The following is a 24,897-nucleotide window of genomic DNA, read 5'->3' on the forward strand; positions in this document are numbered from 1 at the left end:
ATGTGGCCCGTGACAAAAATAAGTTTGACACCCCTGACCTAAGGGCTGACTTGGAATCAGTAATAAGGACTCATGCCATATTACCTAGGACAGAACCCCTCTCAACTCTGCATTTCCTTGCATCTGGGTCGTTTCAGCATACTGTGCCAATTGGTGTTGACCTCTCCCAATACATGGTTTTTATGTGGCTGCTGGATTCCCCAAAATGGTGCCCACGAGCACCAGGTAGCCCCCAAGGACTAAATGAGTAGCTTGCGGGCCTGTTCTCAAAATAGCTCACGAGTGATGGGACATTGTGATTGAAGTGATCAATTGTAAACATTATTAATAATAATATACAATAACATTATTCAAGGTGATTTGAGCAAATTTGTTATTTCCGAAGTGTGAATCAAACTAGTACCCCTTCCCATTCATCAGTAGCCAAGAAGTAGCTCTCAACTTAAAAGGTTGGTGACCCTTGCTCTAACACTTCCAACTCCATCACTTTAAACTTCATTTTGCGCTTGTGGTGCTCTCCAAAATGTTCCACAGTAAAAACAATCAGAGGTGCTTAAAGAGTAAAACCAGCTTTTGAATATGGCGGTTTCCCCCACCTTTGCACTTGTTGCTAACAGCGCGTGTTAAGACTAAGAGTCAGTCTTAGTAAAAGATCGCAATATGAGTTAAACACACACAACACGCCCAGCAAGAGTGCACACAATCTGTTAGCTTCAACACACAATTTTGGGAGCTTAAAAATAAATCGGGCCCATTAAGTGACAACACTTTGGGTGGAGATAACAAATAATAAAGTGCATGAACACTGATCAAAACTTTTTTCTTTCTTTTTCAAATATAATTAGAACTATTAAAAAGGTAGAACATTAATTACAATAAAAAATGCTCTGAAATGTACTTCAGGGATTTTCCGGGCTCACAATTTGAAATTTACAAGCTTTTCAATAAGTGCCTTGCCAGGCAGATGCCGAGATGTTTCAAGTCCCTGCATCTCCCTCCCTCTCTCTCTCCCTCTGTCTCTCTCGCTCGCTGTCTCTCTCTCACTGCGCCCCTCTCTCTTTTATTCTCCCCACCCTTCACTCATTCCATCAGGTTCCCTCACACGCATACCGTACAGCCTGTGTGAGAGGATGATGACAGACAGAGGACAAGTATGACAGGGAACAGCATCAGCACCACTGACAAGAATCTCCCACACTGATAGAGGGGATAAAGAGTGAAGAAGAGGAGAGAGAAAAATAAGTTTTTTTAAGGAGAGGGAGGAATAACAAAGGACAGCAGGGGGACTTTTTTTTTTTACAGCCATTATTTTCTTCTTTTTTGGCTGTTATTGCTGTCTTTCTTCCCTTTTCTCCATCTTTCCTTGTCCTCCTTTTTATTCTTCTTCTCATCCTGGTTCTTCTCCCAGCTCCCGCCGTGGGGTCTCAACTCTCCGTCTCCCTCCCCCCTTCCCTTGCTCCCTACCTCCCCCGGGCCTTGCTCGGAGCCTCCAGGCTTCTGCGCCGCAGGAGGATGTCTCGCAGGGAGTCTCCCCCGCCGCCCTCACCAGAGCAACTGCTTGGAGTGAGGAGGAGGGAGGTGGATTGCGACGACCGTCCAAAGCGCACAGAACCGCTGTCCGATGCCGAGCGGGAGATCATCCAGGACACTTGGGCGCACGTGTACAAGAATTGTGACGATGTGGGGGTGTCGGTTCTCATAAGGTGAGTTCAGTCAACAGGTGAAAGCCTCCATACATGTGCTCAAGGCAGTTGATCCTATCACACCCTTTGGGAGCACCTTGTTAACTTTACGAGGGTCAAATTTAAAAGCTGCACGTGAAAATGGCTGAACACAGGTTCTTCGTGCCTGTGAATTAAATTGCTTCTCTCACACATGCTAATCATTTTTGTGATTACAAAGGGTTTTCGGTTTACAATGGAGCTCAGTTCCTATGGTGGTGACGTTTACACAGTAAGTCACAAGGCATCACAGTCTATCACTAACCGACTCTTAACGCAGTGGTGGGAAGTAACGAAGTACAAATACTTATTGCACTGATGTACATTTTTCAGGTATCTGTACTTTACTCAAGTACTTTTTGCTTTTACCCGCTACATTTTAACACAGATATGTGTGCTTTCTATTCATTTGTCAAAATAGGCGTGTTACTTTTTTCAACCTTTTTTGGAGGATGGCACGATGTAGGCTAAATAGAGAGAGGTAATGTTAACCACAGTTGAGCTCTTGATAGATTGATATCTTGGGGCAGAAAAAAACTGGAAAACAGTGACATGGTGGAACGTGACTCAAGGAGCATATGACAATGATGCGAAAGATTCAGAGACACGAGATCCACGGTCTTATGAGAATTGCTTGATGTTGCCAGCGTGATGACGTACTCTTACGCTGCTGTGCAAAATAGTTCACTGCGCACCGTTTGTGTTACGGTTTGTGACAGATGGGACACCAAAGCAGCAACAGCGTGGAGATGATTGAAGTCTTCATTTCAAAAAACTAAAGTAGCAAATAAAAGTTAAATACGAAAAAATAAGAATGTGCTACCAAACTGCTAGGGGAGACTACAGGAACTCAAAACTACGGTGGAAGGCACAAAGCAAACAAAAGCACCACTACAAAAGGCAAAAACTAGAAAAACGTGGCTTACGGTGATGGGGAAAGGGAGCAAGGACAGTCACCAGGAAGACGCCAAAATATTTCAAACAAGAAAAACACAAGGTGAGAGACAGCTGACACTGGGAAACAAAAAAAAACAATTCAGACAGAACATAACGGTTTGTAACCTTGAAATATTGTATGTCGGGACCATTGCAATCTCAAGTTACTTACCTCCGCATTTGGAGACATCCATCCATCCATCCATCCATTATCTGAGCCGCTTCTCCTCACTAGGGTCGCGGGCGTGCTGGAGCCTATCCCAGCTGTCATCGGGCAGGAGGCGGGGTACACCCTGAACTGGTTGCCAGCCAATCGCAGGGCACATAGAAACAAACAACCATTCGCACTCACAGTCATGCCTATGGGCAATTTAGAGTCTCCAATTAATGCATGTTTTTGGGATGTGGGAGGAAACCGGAGTGCCCGGAGAAAACCCACGCAGGCACGGGGAGAACATGCAAACTCCACACGGGCGGGGACGGGGATTGAACCCCGCACCTCAGAACTGTGAGGCTGACGCTCTAACCACATTGTTTTTTATTTTTCGATAAAAAACAATGTGTAGTTTTTGTCTCTCGAGCTCCAGGTTTGTGGGTTAGAGATGGATGTTGTATTTCTTTGTGAGGAAAAATCCAATGAGTGAGGTGACATCTAAAAGTGCTTTTGAGTACCTTGAAGCAAGTGAAACCCCATGAATCCCGTTAAGCCCTGTCAAACATTATCTTTTGAACTAATTACATGACATCCTTATTGTGAAAGGCATTTCTACCCTTTTAATTTACCCTTGCTGAACTCAATGACAGTTTCATGCTTCATTTTGTCAATTTTTCTTCACTCGATGAAGAAAGGCTGGATTTTTGTATTTTGTAGAGCTAATCAGTCAATGTCACACTAAAAAAAAAAAAAAAAAAAGTATTGTTAAAATAGACAGCAAACCACAACCAAGGCAAGTGATGGGAGTGAGACAAACTGATTTCCAGTTTAGGGTGACAGAATCCCTGAGGGGGGAGGAGGAAAGGGCATGGAGCATATTTGTGTGTGTGTGTGTGCATGCGTGCACGCCGGCGTGCGTTGGAGTGTGTCTTATCTGGGGGTGACAGAAATACGCTTTGGCACTTCTCCCTCCACTAGCTAGTCTTCTCTTTCATTCTTTTCTGTCTTTTCAACACATTTCCTCATCCTTGAAGGAAATGTAATTAAAAGACAGTTATTCATCTTCCGTTCAGAATCTCAATTGGTTGTGAAAAACGTTAAAATCAATTAAGGCAAAGTAGATTATATACTATTTAGGAATTACTGCATGTAGGCTGGTTTGATTTATCTATTTCTGTATCATTTATTTAAAGTAACAATATATACCAATCTTGATGGGCGACTGGTTCGCATATCTGCCTCACAGTTCTGACGACCAGGGTTCCACTCCGGCCTCACCTGTGTGGAGTTTGCATGTTCTCCCCGTGCCTGCGTGGGTTTTCTCCGGGTACTCCGGTTTCCTCCCACATACCAAAAACATGCATGTTATAACCCCAATTCCAATGAAGTTGGGACGTTGTGTTAAACATAAATAAAAACAGAATACAATGATTTGCAAATCATGTTCAACCTATATTTAATTGTATGCACTACAAAGACAAGATATTTAATGTTCAAACTGATAAACTTCATTGTTTTTAGCAAATAATCATTAGCTTAGAATTTTATGGCTGCAACATGTTCCAAAAAAGCTGGGACAGGGTCATGTTTACCACTGTGTTACATCACCTTTTCTTTTAACAACATTCAATAAACGTTTGGGAACTGTCCATCCATCCATCCATTATCTGAGCCGCTTCTCCTCACTAGGGTCGCGGGCGTGCTGGAGCCTATCCCAGCTGTCATCGGGCAGGAGGCGGGGTACACCCTGAACTGGTTGCCAGCCAATCACAGGGAACATTGAAACAAACAACCATTCGCACTCACAGTCATGCCTACGGGCAATTTAGAGTCTCCAATGAATGCATGTTTTTGGGATGTGGGAGGAAACCGGAGTGCCCGGAGAAAACCCACGCAGGCACGGGGAGAACATGCAAACTCCACACAGGCGGGGACGGGGATTGAACCCCGCACCTCAGAACTGTGAGGCTGATGCTCTAACCAGTCGGCCACCGTGCCGCCCGTTTGGGAACTGAGGACACTAATTGTTGAAGCTTTGTAGGTGGAATTCTTTCCCATTCTTGCTTGATGTACAGCTTCGGCTGTTCAACAGTCCGGGGTCTCCGTTGTCGTATTTTACGCTTCATAATGCGCCGCACATTTTCAATGGGAGACAGGTCTGGACTGCAGGCAGGCCAGTCTAGTACCCGAACTCTTTTACTACGAAGACACGCTGTTGTAACACGTGCAAAATGTGGTTTGGCATTGTCTTGCTGAAATAAGCAGGGGCGTCCATGAAAAAGATGTTGCTTGGATGGCAGCATATGTTTCTCCAAAACCTGTATGTACCTTTCGGCATAAATGGTGCCTTCACAGATGTGTAAGTTAACCATGCCATTGGCACGAATACAGCCCCATACCATCACAGATGCTGGCTTTTGAACTTTGTGTCCATAACAGTCCGGATGGTTCTTTTCCTCTTTGGCCCGGAGGACACGACGTCCACAATTTCCAAAAACAATTTGAAATGTCGACTCGTCGGACCACAGAACACTTTTCCACTTTGGATCAGTCCATCTTAGATGAGCTCGGGCCCAGAGAAGCCGGCGGCGTTTCTGGGTGTTGTTGATAAATGGCTTTTGCTTTGCATAGTAGAGTTTTAAGTTGCACTTACGGATGTAGTGCCGAACTGTATTTACTAACATTGGTTTTCTGAAGTGTTCCTGAACCAATGTGGTGATATCCTTTCCACATTGATGTCAGTTTTTGATGCAATGCCGCCTGAGGGATCAAAGGTCACGGGCATTCAATGTTGGTTTTCGGCCTTGCCGCTTACATGCAGTGATTTCTCCAGATTCTCTGAACCGTTTGATGATATTATGGACCGTAGATGATGAAATACCGAAATTCCTTGCAATTGTCCTTTGAGGAACATTGTCCTTAAACTGTTTGACTATTTTCTCACGCACTTGTTCACAAAGAGGTGAACCTCATCCCATCTTTGCTTGTAAATGACTGAGCAATTCAGGGAAGCTCCTTTTATTCACAATCATGGCACCCACCTGTTCCCAATTAGCCTGTTCAGCTGTGGGATGTTCCAAACAGGTGTTTGATGAACATTCCCCAACTTTTTCAGTCTTTTTTGCCACCTGTCCCAGCTTTTTTGGAACGTGTTGCAGCCATAAAATTCTACGTTTTTGATTATTTGCTAAAATCAATAAAGTTTATCAGTTTGAACATTAAATATCCTATATTTGGAGTGTATTCAATTAAATATAGGTTGAACATGATTTGCAAATCATTGTATTCTGTTTTTATTGATGTTTAACACAACGTCCCAACTTCGTTGGAATTGGGGTTGTAGGTAAAGTGAAGACTCTAACTCGTTCGTAGGTGTGAACGCGAGTGCGTATGGTTGTTCGTTTCTATGCGACCAGTTCGGGGTGTACCCCACCGCTCGCCCACTGTCAGCTGGGATAGGCTCCAGCATGCCCGCTACCCTAGTGAGGATAAGCGGTACGGAAAATGAATGAATGATTATATACCAATCTGACCTCAAAATACAGATTAAAATCAAGTCGATGACATACTGGTTCATAGTAAGTTAAACAGTATCTCAGTCAATGTCCGGGTAACCGAAGATCACCTGCATTAGTAAGGCTTAAATATTGCTGTACCAGGCAGGACACCACACATGTAAGCACGAGTATGATACAGAGATGTTTTCAGTGCATATCCATTCTGTTCTGCACATTAAAATAATCAGACCATGTTTACTTCATGACTTGATGTTAGAGCACTAAAATTCTTTGCCTAAGGCCCAGTCCAAACATAAAGACAATCGGCATATTTTTGTGCCGATTTTGCCCCTTCCCGCCCAAGCACGTCAAACTCCAGAGAATCTTAAGTCTTATAAGATTATCCTTGAAGATTGTCCTTAGGTCTGATGTGTTTTAAGAGTGGATTTTGGGGTCAGAAACAGGTCAAGGCCGACAATCTTAAATAATGAACTTGTTCAAAATTTACGACCAAAAGTCTTCATGTGTGGGGCAGAGTCACGACGCTGAGAATTGTGACGTGGAACAGAATATAGCCAATTTAGAAGCACCCCGACTCAACAAATGGAAACGATTGTCAATTAAAATAAGCATGTCTTACCCGATGTCGTTTTTTTTTTTGCATCAAAGTGCGTTCATGTGAGATTTTGAATTGAGCGTTTGAACAGAATCTTTATGTGTGTGGTGTTCTGCATTGACATTATCAGAGCACACCACACACAATACGACTAAAACTGTGAAATGCCAAAATGTTTGTAATCTTCATGTGTGGGGTATGTCACAGATAAAAAAAAAAATGTTTAAGATTTGAAAGGTTTACATGTGTACTAAGCCTTTCAGTGATTCTCAAAGTTTGGTTTACGGGTACCACCAGTGGTACGCTAAAGAATTACTGCCTATGAGAAATGCATTTAACCTTTAAATTAAATACATTTGAATTCAATATTAACTGTTTGTTTCTAAACATTCTATCAAGTACAATTTCAACTTTACTTTTTTATGCAATACATTTTAATGTAATAATTTTATCAAATATACTTTTGGAATCAAACCTGTCTCGTTTTTGATCGACACTCAGGTCTTCTATGCTACTGTAGTTTAACAATGATTGTGATGGGGATACTTGAAGAACTAAGTATTTTTTATTTTTATTTTTAGGTTTGACAACTGTGGCCTTAGATTCTTTAAAAATAACTTACACTAGGGTCCAAAGAAAAGTTAACTTCTGCTGTGAAAATCAACATTCGTAAACAGTATGATTTCACATTTTACCTTACATTTGATCAGCTAGAACTCATGAGTGATCATTTCTTCATCCATAGTGACCTGTGAGCACCAGGGGTGATTCAACGATCAGAGGCTTAGGGGTGCAAGATAAAGTTCACTGTTTTGTCATCACCCTCTCTCCCCCTAATATTTATTTTGCAGCCTGGTCAATCATCACTGCGTCCTCCTATCACACCCACATCCATATTCTTAACATAACCAATAAAGTGTGTCACTGTTTCATTCCCGCATTTAACAAACAGAAGACAGCGGCGCTGTCTCGGAGCACCTGAGACCTTACCTAGCTAGACAAAAAAAAAAAACATCAGCTAACTCCTACCTCACAACATCAACTGTGAGCTACGTTTAAATGCAGCAAAAATGAGTAATGGTTATGATAATAGTGTGTTGTTATTAAGTGGTAGAAGTTAAGAAATGTTCCACATATCCTGTTTAAGCCAAGCACTTACACCACACTGTTACACACGTCGAAGGGTTTTTACTACACTGCACAACACTGTTACCAGTAAGTTGCTGAAAACTTGAATTAACTCATCAACATTGTACACATCCACGAGTCATTCCAAGTCAAGCGCCCTGCGAGGACGACAATTGACTTTTGTCTCAAACCTTCCCTGAGGTGATTGGTGAAGTGACGAACCCTATGTGGGAGACATTGGGTGGAACAAACCATTTTTGCTATATTTTCGTTGTTAAAATATTACGTTTCAACCAAGGACTGTATACACTTATACTCTTTTTCCTGCTTAAAATAATTATCTTTACAATTTTAGAGATGCTGGAATTTAATTTAGGGGTGCTTGAGGTAGAAACGCCTACGTTGAGCATTGCACCGCTCGAGTTCACCATGTGATGGACAAAGACTGTAATTATCAACAGTTGGCTGACAGTTCCTCGGTTACCTAACAACCTGAGGCGGACCCACGGGTCACAGTCTTTGCACAGTTGACATGTTACTGTGGAGAAGCTGACAGATCAGTGCACAGAAGCCACCGTGTGCAAAGAAGATGTTTTTCACTTCGATGTTGCTCCATCTGCTCGGATCCTTGGAGCAGAGAGGCAGTGGCAGCAGCTTCACTTAGTCTCGACAATGCCTACAAATGCAATTGCACCACTGAATAAGATCTCCTCAGGCAACAGTAGTGCATATGGCAGACTCGAGTTGTATTGTTGAAGTGGTGGGGCTGGCATTTAGGTCTACAGTACAGTATACAGTATTCTCATTATTATTATTACTGTCATTGTTAGTTCATATTATTAAGTTCATATTATGCCTTATTCTGGTTTTATATTTTATCTTGAAACTGTACAAATTGAAATATGATCATCAGGTCACCCTCCATGAAGTTAAAGGAGATCAATCGTCATCTGGAGGGCATTCATGTTTAGGAATAGCCAATTTCAGGGTGATATTGATATTTGAACTTGTTATAAGGCGGTTGTTTAGGCAGTCTCTTTGTCAATATGTTCCCAGTGTTAAAAGAATTACAGCTCTTAATTGTGACATGCAACCTTCCAGCACAATTTACTGTATTCATCTTTCATCATCTCTGAAAACCTTTGCAAGGAAAAACAATACAAATCAATATTTTCCCAAGCACTTCATTATCAGTCTTGGTCTGTGATGAACTGCTTTGTACTCCAGCATCATTTATTATGGTAAATGTGATCTTGTTGTCGTGCTCTAGTTCATGTATAATGCACCCAGAAATAAAGTATCAAGTTTCAAGTTAAGTTCAAGTTATCAAGCACACGTGTTTATGTTGACAGCGCTGGCTTGGGAGCGGAGAGGTAGACAGAGAGCTTCGCTTTTGACGTATATAAGCTTGAAAAATTCTAATGACCTGATTTCAGGCCTCTCGGCAGAAAAACTTCTGGAACTCAGGAATGCGTGGATAATTTTAATTCATATTTCACATGTTTACTGAGGTACCGTAGAGCCAATATTACATCCCAAATACAAGAAAAAGTTGGTTTGGTAAAATATGGCAGCTTTAAGGTGCAGAAAAACACATAATTGTAGATTCAGCAGTAAGACCCAAGGTTGTTCACTGTGCTCTAAATAATTACAGAAATCCTCCCAATTTGGCCAATTTGATTCAAGTACTATTAACAAGTCCCGCTAATGGTGCCCATTGGACTTTAATGGATTCATTTGAATGCAGAGACAGGTGCAAGAATGTTTTCAGAGCTTTCACACAGGGACAAAATGTTCCCCATTTTGCTTCGGTAACACAAGGTATTACAGAAATGAAACATACAGAATTTAATATTCAGTTGCTGTATTCAGTTGCTGAGACTGGCCAAGTGTTTGAATGTGTTATATAACTGCATTAATTCATCCATCCATCCATCCATTTTCTGAGCCGCTTATCCCCACAAGGGTCGCGGGAGTGCTGGAGCCTATCCCAGCTATCATCGGGCAGGAGGCCGGGTACACCCTGAACTGGTTGCCAGCCAATCAGAGGGCACATACAAACAAACAACCATTTGCACTCACATTCACACCTATGGGCAATTTAGAGTCTCCAATTAATGCATGTTTTTGGGATGTGGGAGGAAACCGGAGTGCCCGGAGAAAACCCACGCAGGCACGGGGAGAACATGCAAACTCCACACAGGCGGGGCCGGGGATCGAACCCCGGTCCTCAGAACTGTGAGGCTGACGCTCTAACCAGTTGTCCACCGTGCCGCCTGCATTAATTCAATGAAATATATATATATTTTTAAGTCCATCTAGCTGTTGACCTTATCAGGGGAAGGTGTAGCATAAATTGATGGCTTATGATATCCATCCATGCATTTTCTACACTGCTTAACAAATTCAGGGTTGCGGGACGATAGAGCCAATCCCAACGTATGACACCCTGGACTGGTCACCATGCAATCATAGGGGAGGTTTATAACAATAAATTACAAATGCTAATGAGGGCTTAACAATTTTTTTTTAAAAAAAATACAAATTGGGCCTAGCGACACCACTGCTTTGCTTCTTTGTCATTTAATTCGCGTTCAACACAGATCATTTCCTGGCTTTCATGAGTGTGAACTATGTGGTATCAAGTCTACTGTGAGAAAGAGAAGATGTAAATGTAAGTCAATGTACCTCAGATTATCCATCCATCCATCCATTTTCTGAGCCGCTTCTCCTCACTAGGGTCGCGGGCGTGCTGGAGCCTATCCCAGCTGTCATCGGGCAGGAGGCAGGGTACACCCTGAACTGGTTGCCAGCCAATCGCAGGGCACATAGAAACAAACAACCATTCACACTCACAGTCATGCCTACGGGCAATTTAGAGTCTCCAATTCATGCATGTTTTTGGGATGTGGGAGGAAACCGGAGTGCCCGGAGAAAACCCACGCAGGCACGGGGAGAACATGCAAACTCCACACAGGCGGGGACGGGGATTGAACCCCGCACCTCAGAACTGTGAGGCTGACGCTCTAACCAGTCGGCCACCGTGCCGCCTACCTCAGAGTAATACATGACAATTGAGAATAAAATCCTGCCCAATTAAAAAATATCTGCCAGATACATTTTTTTTGCTTTGTAAAAAGACGACATTTCAAGTGGAAGAGAACGTCTGGTCACTCGATGATAGAAACCTCGTGACAGCTGGTAGACCAAGCTACAAATGCTACAGGCAAGCGAAAGCCTTTTTTGGCCTGGCATGACAGAATCTGGTTGCTGTGGATGCTGTTTTTTCAGGGCTGCCCAGGGCCAAACTCTAACTGGGGAATAATTGTATCCACAATTTTGGCCAGCGTGAGCACTGATGAGATTTAAATGAGGTCAGTGTAATAAGTTAATAGTGTGAAAACTAGTGATTTTAAGGGTCTTGCAAACATTTTACGCAATTATGTGGCGATTTTGAAAATTGAATGACTAAAATTAAATGCCTGAATCATTTGCACATTAGCATTTGACCAATAAGATTCAATTAGTTGGATACATCTAAATTTACAAAGACTCATAAGCTCTGCAGCATGCCAAGCAATTGCACCAGTGACACATTCCTCAGTTTCTACATCCCACTTAAGGATTACGGCATACTATGCATTTAAATTTCATATTATTTGGATTCTAACCTAACAATAAAATACAATTTAACTTTTGCTAATTTGACATGTTCAGTTTCATTAGGTTTGATGGTGTACTAGCTACAGTATGTCTAAGTTATCAGTAGCTTGATTAAACTGTGAAGCAATGTTTAGCTCATGTAGCCCTATATAGCCATGTAAACATACCTAAACATACTTCTCTACTCTGGGGTGTAATATACGGTATCTCAATCCAGATTTGGATTGTATTTGAAAACCACACACACACACACACACACACACACACACACACACCAAGAGGTGCTGTCATCCAAAGCAGGTCCATTGGCATTTTAGCGGGAAAGGCACTATAAGAATAGCAATGGATCAACTGTCAAAGTTAAGAATGAGAAATTAATCCAGGTCAACATTTCATCCGTGACTCTCATTAATGATGTTTTAGGTATAAAAAAAAAATCATAATGCATTTATTCCATATCCATCCATCCATTTCCTATAGTTGTTGTCCTCACTAGGGTCTTGGGCAACTTGGATCCTATCACAGCTTACTTTGGGCGAGAGGTGGGGTAAACCCCATTGCCACCAAGGAAATACTGTATATATTTACAATATATACAGTATACATATACTGTGCTTTACAACAATATTTAACTGAATTTATAGTTTCATATGTACCTGTGTAGTCTCTGTTGCCAAAATGCATGTGAGTGATGTACATAGCGCGCTGGGTACAGCCACTAAATGGGGGTGAGGCAGCTTCTCAAAATATCCACACTCTCTCCTTTATTCTCACCCACTTCCGTCTCTTTGTGGGCACCGGCTTCTTCCTTGACAACCACGCTATGTTTTTATGGTTCAATAAAAGTGATACAGTACAATATACTGTATGTGGAACCTCAAAATCCGATACAGGGTCAAAGTTGTCTGGGTGTGAGTCACCAGCTGTCATTTTTTCCGATGGTCCATTCCAGTGAGGTTTGGCCGTGTCTAATGGTGTGTGTCAGGCTTTTGAGTGGACCATTGGGAGTGTAATGGTTTACATTGGGAGGGTAATAGAAAATGGATGAATACTAACCAAAAGATGGAGAGACCATTTTAATTCTCACGCAAATGAAAGCAAATTTTGTGTTGAAAATTTTTCCGCAGGTTCTTCGTGAACTTCCCATCTGCCAAACAGTATTTTAGCCAGTTCCAAGACATGGAGGATCCTGAGGAGATGGAGCAAAGCTGCCAGCTTCGACACCATGCCCGTAGGGTGATGAATGCCATCAATACTGTGGTGGAGAACCTCAATGACCCAGAGAAGGTGTCGTCAGTGTTAGCCCTGGTGGGGAAGGCTCATGCTATCAAGCACAAGGTGGAACCGATGTATTTTAAGGTATGAACAAGCTCATATGTTACACTATTCTACAATATGTCTTTATCAATCATTACTCCATGAGAATGTTAACGGAACTTAAATTTAAATTTCATCAACAAAAGCACTTGTCAATGCAATGGCCATACTAAACACATATTTAATTATCTGCGCAAAGAGATGCTAAAAGATTTCTGCAAGACGAGAACAAATAAATATAAGAGCCATCCATCCATTCATCGATTTTTTTTTAAGCCTACCGCTTTTCCTCATTAGGACCACGGGTGAGCTGGAGACTATCCCAGTTGACATTGGGCGAAAGGCATGGACAGAGTACATCCTTGACAAGTTGCCAGCCAATCGCAGGGCACATGTAAACAAATAACAATTCACACTCTCATTCACACTTATGGACAATTTAGTCTTCACTTTCTCTAACATGCATGTTTTAGGAATAAGGGGGGAAGTCAGAGTACCCGTAGAAACCACACGCAAGGTCAGGGAAAACATGCAAAGAGTTGAAAATTTGAACACCTAACCAAAGAGCTGTCAGGAAGACCTGCTAACCACTATGGGCTCTATTTTTGTAGACTGCAGATCTGCGGCAAAGTGTCAAAACAGGCTCCACGGACGTGTGGTGGATGCCGTCATCCATTCGTAAATGTGTGAACACCAGCCATCAAACCATCTGAATCATTGTATTGTATTGCATATGTATTGTATTATAATTATTATCATCATTATATTTTATAAATCATGCCACTGGCCGGCACCCAGGCCACACGAACGATCGGAGGTGGGGGCGGCGGTTTGTGTCCACTTCATGACACAGATCTGTGATCTTCTCCCAAGTCAACTTTACATCATCCACCAGTAGAGATCTGCTTGAAGTTTCGTATAAAACATACTTTGTGCGCCTTGACATTCTGGACAAGCAAATTAGTTTCTTCATCCGCGATGTCATCCTCTCTGTGCGCCAATAGCGCACCGCAATGGAGCCACTTTGGTTGGACAGGATTGGAGTTGGCTGTGATCTTGGCCACAGCAGCATAGACGTCAGCGCAATTACCAATTACCAACGCCATGTCTGACACGCCTCCGCCCAGAGTTACGACGCGCCGCACTGGATTTGTGCCATTCAGGAAAATAGAGCCCTATGTTACTGTGCTGAGTAAATGACTCCTCATATATTTATATTTTAAAACATCCTTTTCTATACTATCCGTTTTAAACAGTTTGTTTCAAGTAACTAAAATCCCCATATAGAAACCATAGTCAAAAAAAATAATCTAGGATCTGGCTACTATGTTAATGTTGGCAAAGCTTTTAACAACTACCATATGCTAATGTTAGCAGCGCAGCCAACATGGTCTGTGATTGATTGGCAACCAATACAGGGTGTAGTTCACTTAGATAGGCTGCATGACCCTGAAAAGGACAAGCAGTATAGAAATTTGATGAATGGATGGACAACGTTAGACCAGTTTTTGCACAACATAAACTCTATGAAAATGTTCGTAATAATCACAGCAACTTCTATTCAGTTTACACAAGATACCAACCTGAAATGGAAAGAAAGAATGGTTATGTTTTCCATCCATCCATCCATTTTCCGAGCCGCTTCTCCTCACTAGGGTCGCGGGCGTGCTGGAGCCTATCCCAGCTGTCATCGGGCAGGAGGCGGGGTACACCCTGAACTGGTTGCCAGCCAATCGCAGGGCACATCGAAACAAACAACCATTCGCACTCACAGTCATGCCTACGGGCAATTTAGAGTCTCCAATTAATGCATGTTTTTTTTTTGGGATGTGGGAGGAAACCGGAGTGCCCGGAGATGGTTATGTTTTGTTTAATGATAATGCTTTTCTGAAATGCTTGACAGTTTAATTTCAATACCATTAAAATAAAATGAAATGTGTTTCGCCTGGTCATTCATGTTTTCTTAAAAGAATTGTATCCATCTTACAAATTCTGCCTGGCTAATCAAACATATGAGCACAACTGTGTGTTTTCTCATTTACTAAGTAAAAGTAGGGCTGTGGCTTTCAAAATATGAGCAAGTAAATGAAGTATTACGTGTTCAAATAAAGTGCTTAACTTAAGAATAATTCTTTGGGAAAAAAATACAGATAATACTTCATGTTTTGATCATATGGGTAGAAGCAAAATCATGCATTTTAAAAATGCATTATACATAGGTAGAAGGGTTTTCCAGAATTTTGAGGTCAACTTTGGGGGTGCGCATTATACACAAGAAATTACGGTACTAAACATTAAACCAGGCAATGTACAGAAACAAAACTGTGACGTACAAACGTATGTTAGACACCTAACTCTCTACAATTTATGATGGTTCATCTCAATCACGTCATTTACTATGTGCCAAATAAATAAAGAATATGAAATGAAGTTAAGAAACAGCAGCATCCACTTGTGTCCATTACCTGTTAATCGCCTAAAAAGAAATCAGACAAATTACCATGCAAAATGCATAACATCCATCCATCCATTTTCTATACCGCTTATCCGCACTAGGGTTGTGGGCATGCTGTCACCTATCCCAGATCACTCTGGGCTAGAGGTGGTGTACACCCTGAACTGGTCGGCAGCCAATATAAACGAACAACCATTCGCACTCACATTAACACGTCTTCAATTTACCTACCATGCATGTTTTTGGAATGTGGGAGGAAACCGGAGTACCCGGAGAAAACCCACACAGGCACGGGGAGAACATGCAAACTCCACACAGGCGAGGCCAGATTTGAACCCGGGTCCTCAGAGCTGTGAATCATCTGTGCTGACCAGTCGCCCACCGTGCCGCCAGTGCTCAACATGTAGTGTTTAATTTTCCATATGTACTGTAGTTGCATAATTGCCAATCAGAGAATCAACCATGCTTCCCTCTTCATACGATGTAAGGCACTTCCTCTGAATTCATTTGTTTTTGATATCATCTTCCTAAATGCAGAGCACAGAGAGCACATTAGCACCCTTGAAGCCACCGGCATCCGACTGGCTACAGAGTGTTTTAATTAATAACTTTTGGAATTAATCATGAATCAAATCTAGTCATATTAAATTGTAACTAGAATACTGTTCATATGTACAAGTACAACTCTTTTTATTTGATAATTTATCCTGTCCATCATGACTAATAGCATCAGACAGACAACTGAAGTGAAATTAGGGCCAACGATTGACATCAAACTGATGTCGAATTCATACTGATAAATAGGATTTTGACACGTATATATATATATATATATATATATATATATATATATGATATTTACAGGTGGCCAGCTGATTGATCTGCTTCATGCAGTGTTTCAATTAGACATTAAATGATACTCTAGTTCCACAAGAGGCTGAGACATATTTGCTTTAATATCTATGTAAAGATGTGAAATTGGGCCATTGAAGAATATAAAAAGCAGCAAAATGGCAATAAGAATTACTTGCAGCCTTACTGATCATACGGCAAGGGCATGCACCTGCGTGTACTTGAAATGTGCATTGACACTCCATTTTCTCTTTTATTACCAGTAAGAAGAGAGACTGTTTTCAAAGATTGTTAATTGCATCTGAGTAATTTGTGCTGCTGTTTTACATGTGCGTATTCCATATTATGTATTTCATATGGCCCACGTCTTCACTTCAGTGCTTTGTATTCTCTAGCGTGTGATTCTCATTCCCTTTGTGTTCCCTGTCCACCCTGCACTTTCATGTTTCACCATCGTGGACACTTTCAATTCTCACCTGTCTCGCCCACCTTTCTGTAACAGTGAATTGGGCTGATTCCCCCCCCTCAGCGCTACTCCTACCTTACCTAATAATCTCGCTTTATTATCTTGACAGCCTCATTTGACTCATTTTACATCTTCCTGTTGCTCACATTTTGGCCATATTTTCAATCATATCGATGAGGTTTGGCAGAAAACAAGATATACAGTATTTCAAACCCAAACTGCAAGGTTTCTTCTTCAATGTGGGCCAGACGATCAACCAGCGCATCAACAAAGACGTCCTGCAGCATTTGCTCTGTTTAGTGGTGGGAAAGAGGCGGGAGTTGTGGCAGGCCAACTTGTCGAGAAGAACATCGATGTGGAGGAGCATCCTCCCTACTCTGCCCGGTGTGATTTTATTCCTCTTTCCCAAGCTCAAGGGGGTCATCATGGGACCGCTGAGAAGAATCCTTCCACGGGTGCATGAAGGCGTGGAAGAGAAGGCTGGGAAAGTGCGTTCGACTCCAGGGGGATTACATCGAAGGGGAAAACTTGTACTTTATAGTTTGCATCTCAAATATATCATTTGTGACACCAGTCCCAGAATTTTTCTTACACACGTATACCATATTGCAGATACTGAGTGGGGTGATGCTGGAGGTGATGTCTGAAGACTTCCCAGAATTCTTCACGGCAGAAGTGCAGATGGTGTGGACCAAACTCATGGGTGCCGTGTACTGGCACGTGACAGGGGCCTACAGAGATGTGGGCTGGCTCCAGGTCTCCAGCTCGGCCGTGTGAAGGGTCAGTGTGAAGAAAATGTGGAGAAGTTTGAAGTGGATTTAAAAGATACAAATAATCATCAATAATTGGGGAAAAAAAAAAAAAAGGAAAATGACAGGTTTTCAAGCTCAAGTTCTGCAAGCAAGGTTTCACAGATACGCATGATGATGATGATAACAACATGTTCATCTGCACAATTACTCTGTTTGTTTTAGTGAAATTCTGGTTCTGGGGCTTTATTGCTGAGTCTTTTTGTTCACTACATTTCACAGATAACTAACATCTGCAAACACTAACGGCATTTTATCTCAAGTAATTGATGGTTAGGTACGTGTTTTTAGCCCCGCACGGGTAATACTAATTATCCAGTCAACTGTCCCACAAGGGAAGCAAAAGCATGACTTCAAACAAGGGAAGGCCAACAGGGGTGGCCCCTTCCCAATTTTCTCACCCCCGTAATTCCCCCTTTGCTTAGACCACATCTCGCACATGTCAAGTTCTTATGTCTGAGACAACGTTTTTCAGTAGACAGTAAAAAAATACAACTGTTTGCCAGGTAGTTCCCACTATTGGATGTCTCAAAACCTGCAGATGGTGACGCTTTCTAGAGCTTTAATACATTTTTCCTGCCCTATCAAAAAGCATAATACCTGCAGTAAATGGTGCTCATTTTGTTCCCCTGACAAATTATTGATTTGATGTCAGCCGAGAACATTTTTGACATCTTGTTCATTTAATAGCAAGGACATACTTTTGTTCTTACAAACATAAAACACAACTAACAATAACAATGCTTCCCCCCAAAAGCGTTTCTACGGTTGCAAAGCCTGTTTTCCCTTTAAAAATGATGCCCAGTGTAAAATGCTTCAAATGATCACTGCCCGTGGCACACAGCTTAGTCTCCTGTCGCTGTTGACTCTTGTTTGGGGCACTTTGGTTTATTGAAGTCTTAACAGTGACAAGGAAGCAACGAGACACATTGAGAGTTTTACAATGTATCCCTTTAACAAAGAAGGAGCCTCAGTTGCATGGGCACGAACCAGACGTAGCCACCGAAGCCTGGTCACGCACTGCTGAGGTTTGGAATTTCATTGTTCAACCAGGAGTCGTCACAAGTCAGCCAACTGGCGGTTGTGTTTGGTGACTCTTGTACAAATCGCACACTCAAGATCATCACAGAAGTGTTCAGTTGAGATGAGGTCAGGACTTTTGGCACGCTCCTACATTTTTTTTTTTTTTTTTTACTCCCAAAGAGATTGTTACTGGTTGCCTTCTCTGTATTGGAATTGCTTTAAATGATGACAAGCCTCATTTTTCCAGTGAACAAGATGCCACCCCACACCATGACACTGCCTCCACTAAAAAGTATTACTCTTTCTGTGCAGCAGCAAACCTGTAGATTGGCTGCATGTAGTCTGCTCCAGTCTGGACACGGAGCCGTGTTCCACATCATCATGCAAAGCTATAGAATGGGTCTTCTTGGGAAACCCACTTTGCCGTTTGTCTCCGACATATCGACTGTTTCTTGGAACTTGGCCGTCACTTTACAGGCGGTATGCTCTCACACCAAATAATGTTGCAACTTTCTTTCATGGAAAATCACCTCGCACGAGCCTGATCAAGAACAAATTCCTCCAGCAGACACCAAATGACCACTTTAATAGTGGAAGCTCAACACAAGATGCCAACAATTGCAATAACATCAGCACAACAGGCTATCTTGCATAGGCCATCATGATTTGGCACATTTATATGGGTGTAACACAAATACTCAGTTGTTCATTACAAATTGTACATCACTTAAAAGGAAAGAAAGAGACTTTCCAATGGTGTAAAATGCATTGGAAAAAGCATCGTTATGACAGCGAAACAATCTTCTGAACACACCCCAGAACCTTTTTTATGTTAAATGTTAATGTTTTTCAATCATGAAAATCTAATTAAGAATGGTATGCTCGATCTTGGAACTAATAGCCAGATATGGTAACATTTGCAGCTTACGTAACACATTTAACAGAGCTTGCATTGAAAATTTCACATGGCATAATGGTCAGTGTACAGATACAGTATATCCAAATAACTGGAATATTGGCTAAAGGTTTAAAAAAAAAACCTAAAATCCAAATTTCCACAAATCATCAAAAATGTTTCCTGAAATCTCATTTCTGTGGAAACCTGCTAAGAAAGATTCCTCCTTGTATGAATAAACCTCAATATATTTTGAAAGTATTATTCAAATATGTTTAGACAGAATGATTTTAAGCTGTAAGGGTAGGGGGCAGTTACTTGTTGAAGCCCTACCATTGGGACCATGGAACTGCTGACTGTTAATCCTTTTTTTACACTTTCTGCCCTAAAATCCTCAGATTTAAGGGGTTGTGCGCTCTATATTAATGAATTATGTGCTCTAAATATCTTCTTTAAGCTCTGTCGTTTGTACAAGTGAACCGTGTGCAAGTGTACATGTACTCTTTGGCCTTTGTAATGCACTTCCACATGAATCTGTTTTCCGCGCTAAAGAGGGCTGTTTCGTTTTGGCGGAGTGCTTCACATTTGGTCCACTCTTTTAAACAAACACAATGACGCTGAGAAATTGAGATGGAAAATGTCCGCAGGTGGGCACGATCAGCAACCGCACATGTACACTATTCACGGACAGACCTCCCCTATGCTAATATTTACAAGCCTGTCACTTAGTTTACGTTCATCAGAGAGAGATGCCGCATTAAAGACTCCATTAAGGGCTTTAAAAACTGTTCTGGAGGTCTTGGAAACAGAGAGCATGTTCTAACAAGAATTTTGTCCGATTTTGTACTTAAGGGTACAAATGATATAGTAGAGAAATGATATTTTTGTGTCTTGAAAAGTATTGGTTTTTGTATTAATCATATTTCTAAAAAAATAAATCAAATAACATGCCCTACCCATCTAAAACCTTGAAATAATGACAATGTATAGCATTTTAGAGGAAATCGAAATACTTTAATTTAGCGTAGCAGTTCCGCTGTTTGTTTGTAGAAAGATGGACATACTTTATCAATCCAGTGGAGGAAATCAAAGCTTTTTATGTGTCCTCCATTTTTATGCGATTGTGTTTCAGAATTAGAGTTGCCGTTTGTATCTTATTTGCTCATACAAAATCCGTATACCCATACCCAAAATGTGAAAAATCTACTTTCTACCATTAATGACTTCTATTTTGCATTAGTCGTAGTTTTGCATGCCATGCCATTTATAATGCCCATCTCGCTATTAAATTCCCAAGCATACACTGCAAATCTGTTTAGGATGGACATTTGATCCAATCTTGAGTTTGCATCTGCTCCACTGATCTCCTGTTTCTCCCATTCGACCGTCGTCTGCATCAGCATCTGGCATTTATGAGGAGGCAATGAGTCGCCACTCCTCCTCATCTGGTCATTCATCTACTTAACGTAACGTCCCATTGCCTCAGTAACGATCATAGTCACAGAGAGCGAAAACACTTTTACAGATGGCTGTATGCTCTCATCCATCATACAATTTCATTCACTGAGAACGATTCTTCATAAGATGCCCTTCCAATCACTTTAGAAGAGATTACATTTCGTTTGCACACAATAATGAATTAGAAGATGAGAAGAACGAACTGCCTTTGTCTGACTTTAATTCTGGTTCTGACTCTGTTTTCATTCAGATGAAATCAAATTAAAATCTAGTTCGTCAAAGTCACTATAGACTATTACTGTTTCCATTGATCCATCCGTTAGGCTTATGCCTATCCAAGCTGATTTACAGACTTAGGGCCACACTGAAAAAGCAAAAACATTTAAACTTGCAAGTAAAAAGTAGTGAAAGTGTGAGAAAAAAAGTCATATTTTAGGATGATGGTTGTGATGTGCCAAAACATTTTTGTGACTGTATATTTCAGTTTAACTTAACAAAATCCTCAGTTTAATGCAGTTAAAATGCAAAGGTTTTGCCCTCGGCCATATTACAACTTACTTTCAAAGCCTTTTCTTGCAGATTTCCACTTTTGAATGTAAAATTACTCATCTTGTAATATTTCAACATCCATTTTCTGTACCGATTATCCTGTTCAGTGTTGCGGGGAGCTGGAGCCTATCCCAGCTAACTTCTGGCAAAAGGCAGACAACACCCAGGCAATCACTGGGCACATTTCAAGATAAAAGACAGACAAACAATTACACCGCCACTGGATGGAAACTGAACCCACGCTGCCTGCACGGAGGTTAGGCAAGTGATTTGTCAGTGACTTCAACTTTATTCTCGTGTTATTATTATTTTATTTTTTTTTTCAATGTGGCCCAAACACTCCTCTACATATACGCTCGACTTATCGCCAGGCAATCAAATTAAAGTGAATGAGGTATGGAGCAATGGTGGTCAGTCACGGCCGGCAAGGCCTTCTCTGCTGGCCTATATGATAACAGAAGCACTGACCTACAGTACATTTACAACCTAAATTCTAATATTTGATTGATGAAATTGTATTTATTTATTCCCAACTGTATATTCTCATCTTTTATTTGCTTTTCTCTTGACTGCAATGATTCCAGCATGTGTATGTTGATGTTGGATTTTTTTTTGTCCAATCAGATTTCAGCCTTTTTGTGCTGCCATATCAATCGAATCTTGCCAGTACCAGGGCCTTTAGAATCAGTAGTGCTGACTGATGTAACTTTAAACAGTAGCAAGTTCTTTACCAATCAGATTTCACATTTGTCCTCACAGGGTCAGCAGATCTATAAAATGTGTTCCTGTGAAAGAACCAGGTCATTTTCAAGTTCTATCTGGAGGCTATAAAACCCAACAATTACCAGTCATAAATGATCCATCTGCCTATGACTGGATTACCTGGTACAATAATATTTCTCAACAGTGTAGTGAGAAAATCATATGCATACACACAATGGGTTGCTGCTCTTGCCTGCCTACAGGCTTTGTGTCAATTTGCATCACGTTGTCATCATTCCAATTGCACACAAACACATACATACAAGATACATCCCTTTTCCACACACACACACACACACACACACACACATGCACAAACACACAGCACGCACACACACACATGAACACAATTGTGATTGTGCATTAAATTATCTGACTTGGACATGTCCACGCATGCCAAGTATACCACAGCACTTAATCAAATATATACTGTACTTAGAAAAGATATTGACACATCTAACATGCTTGTTCTCTCTTTATAAGGGCATCACAGCATATACTGTATGTGGAACTATCTGTTTTGTTGTGAAATGTTTCTGTGAATGAGTTGTTAAAAGTGCAGACTTAATTATATTTTTCTAAATATATCTATGATAATGAGTCGACATTTGAATACTATATTAACGTGTCATTGTATACTACGTTATTGGTGGGAGCAAGTGCGGTGGCTTTGTCGTGTTTCAAGCATGTTTGCACATCTTGCCACAAACTGTAGATATGGTGAACATGAAAATGGTCAATAAAATGCACTTGAACATTTGTCTCTGTCTATTTTGGCGCTCAATTTAAGAAACAGTGTATCTCACTGCATTGTTGTTATTTAATTGTCTTTAAATATTAGTTATTTACCACATACCGTACAGTAAAATACTTTTAAGTGATGTATACAGTAATACAATACACTGCATCATGGGATATTTGTTGACATCACACAGAAAGTTACTGTATTTTTTATTTTTTTTTAATTGATGTTAATTACTGTAAAACAAAAACATTGGTGCACAAATACAGTAACATACTGTATATAAATTAAAATTTTCACTCAATTGGATTTCATGCAGACTTAGTTCTGGTACACAAAGATTTTTCCACTCTTAAAATATTTTTTTTATCATCTGGTACAGACGCCACACATAAAGATACAAAAATTGGCCATTCAACAGTTTTGGTCAACGTGTGTGGTGTGCAACAGACCACACACATACAGATTGTATTTCACCGCCGATCTCAAAGTCCCACGTGATCACACGTAATCAAAACCGAAGAAGAAGAAACGCAACCCTTCTGGACACGCGCCGATGTATCCAGAGTGTTCCCGAAGGTTGCCAGAACCCTGTAAAATGGCGATGTTCTCAAAAAACAACTTGCTTTGAAAATACTTCTTACTGCCTGAGGAACCCACATCTCTACATGAGACAACTTCGGGTAAGACATTTTTGTTTTCATTTGCGGTCGCTTCCGTGTTCATCAGTCTTGGGTGCTTCTTTGAGTGGCTACATTCTGTTCAACATCACCATTCTCAGTGTCATGACTTGGGAGAAGTTGTCATTCCTCACACGTATGAAGAGTTTTGGTCGTACATATTGAACACGTTCAATACATAATTCAAGTTTACAGTAGCGAAGTAAGTTACTGTAAAAAATGTCTGACAGTGTGCAGTACAATTTGTAATAATAATAAAAAATAAATATCTGAATGATTCTCGTGACTCTTGGGAGACCATTCTATGGACTGACGAGATGAAGGTTTTTGGAAAGTGTGTGTCGTGAAATTTGAACACAACATTTTAGAAAAAAAGAACATCATACTAACACTCAAACATGGTGGTGGCAATGTGATGGTCTGGGGCTGCTTTTTTTTTCAGGACCTGGATGCCTTGCTGTGATTGATGGAACCGTGAATTCTGCAATCTGCTCTTTACCAAAAAATCCTGAATGAGAATGTCTGGCCATCAGTTTGTGACTTCAATAGTGGGAAAAAAATATTTCCACAGATATGTGAAAGACTCATTGCCAATTATAGAAAACGCCTGATTTTAGTTTTTGCTGCTGAGGGTGTCCCAACCAATTATTAGATTTAAGGGCCCATTACTTTTTCACACAGGGCCAGGTAGCTTTCAAAAATTTTCCCCCCTTAATAAATAAAATAAATATTTCATAACTCCATTTTATGTTTACTTGGGTTATCTTTGTCATTTAAATTTTTTTGATGATCTTAAACATTAAAGTGGGGAATGTCATAAACGGAGCAAAGGACTCTAATTCAAATGGACAGTTTCAAAAAGAGAGGTTTAATAAACTGGCAGAGGTCAGTACACAGGCAGGCAATCCACAAAGGCAACAGTATCCAAAAAACGTGAGGCAAAAAGGCAAGGTCAATAATCAGAACAGGGTCTAAGCTTACTATGAGTAGGTGACGTGGAAACAAGGAATGCTGCAACGTGACAACAAGGTACAACGAACTGGCGACCAGAAAGAATGAGATACGAGGTTAAATGCATGGGGTAATTAGGGTAAACGAGGCACCGGTAGAGAAGATGCTCTAAGGAGCAGGTGTGTACGAGACAGGGGGAAGACAACAACCATAACAACCATAA

General features: G+C 41.0%; 1 protein-coding gene across 1 annotated transcript; it reads left to right on the plus strand.

The window, feature by feature from the left end:
• Positions 1–1,103: 1,103 nt before the first annotated feature.
• Positions 1,104–23,062, plus strand: cygb2 (cytoglobin 2). The gene is made up of 4 exons (XM_061772323.1): positions 1,104–1,703; positions 12,843–13,074; positions 17,418–17,585; positions 21,647–23,062. Exons 1-3 carry the CDS (start codon positions 1,513–1,515, stop codon positions 17,580–17,582), a joined length of 588 nt encoding a protein of 195 aa, XP_061628307.1. The 5' UTR covers positions 1,104–1,512; the 3' UTR covers positions 17,583–17,585; positions 21,647–23,062.
• The last annotated feature ends 1,835 nt before the right edge of the window (positions 23,063–24,897 follow it).

The sequence above is a fragment of the Phyllopteryx taeniolatus genome, chromosome 4, assembly GCF_024500385.1.
Source record: "Phyllopteryx taeniolatus isolate TA_2022b chromosome 4, UOR_Ptae_1.2, whole genome shotgun sequence".
NCBI classification, from domain to species: domain Eukaryota; kingdom Metazoa; phylum Chordata; class Actinopteri; order Syngnathiformes; family Syngnathidae; genus Phyllopteryx; species Phyllopteryx taeniolatus.

Excerpts from the sequence above, each read along its gene's own strand:
- cygb2 (XM_061772323.1), top strand. The coding sequence starts at position 1,513 with ATGTCTCGCAGGGAGTCTCCCCCGCCGCCCTCACCAGAGCAACTGCTT. Across the intron at positions 1,704-12,842 it reads GGGGTGTCGGTTCTCATAAG|GTTCTTCGTGAACTTCCCAT; the intron begins GTGAGTTCAGTC and ends ATTTTTCCGCAG. Across the intron at positions 13,075-17,417 it reads TGGAACCGATGTATTTTAAG|ATACTGAGTGGGGTGATGCT; the intron begins GTATGAACAAGC and ends ACCATATTGCAG.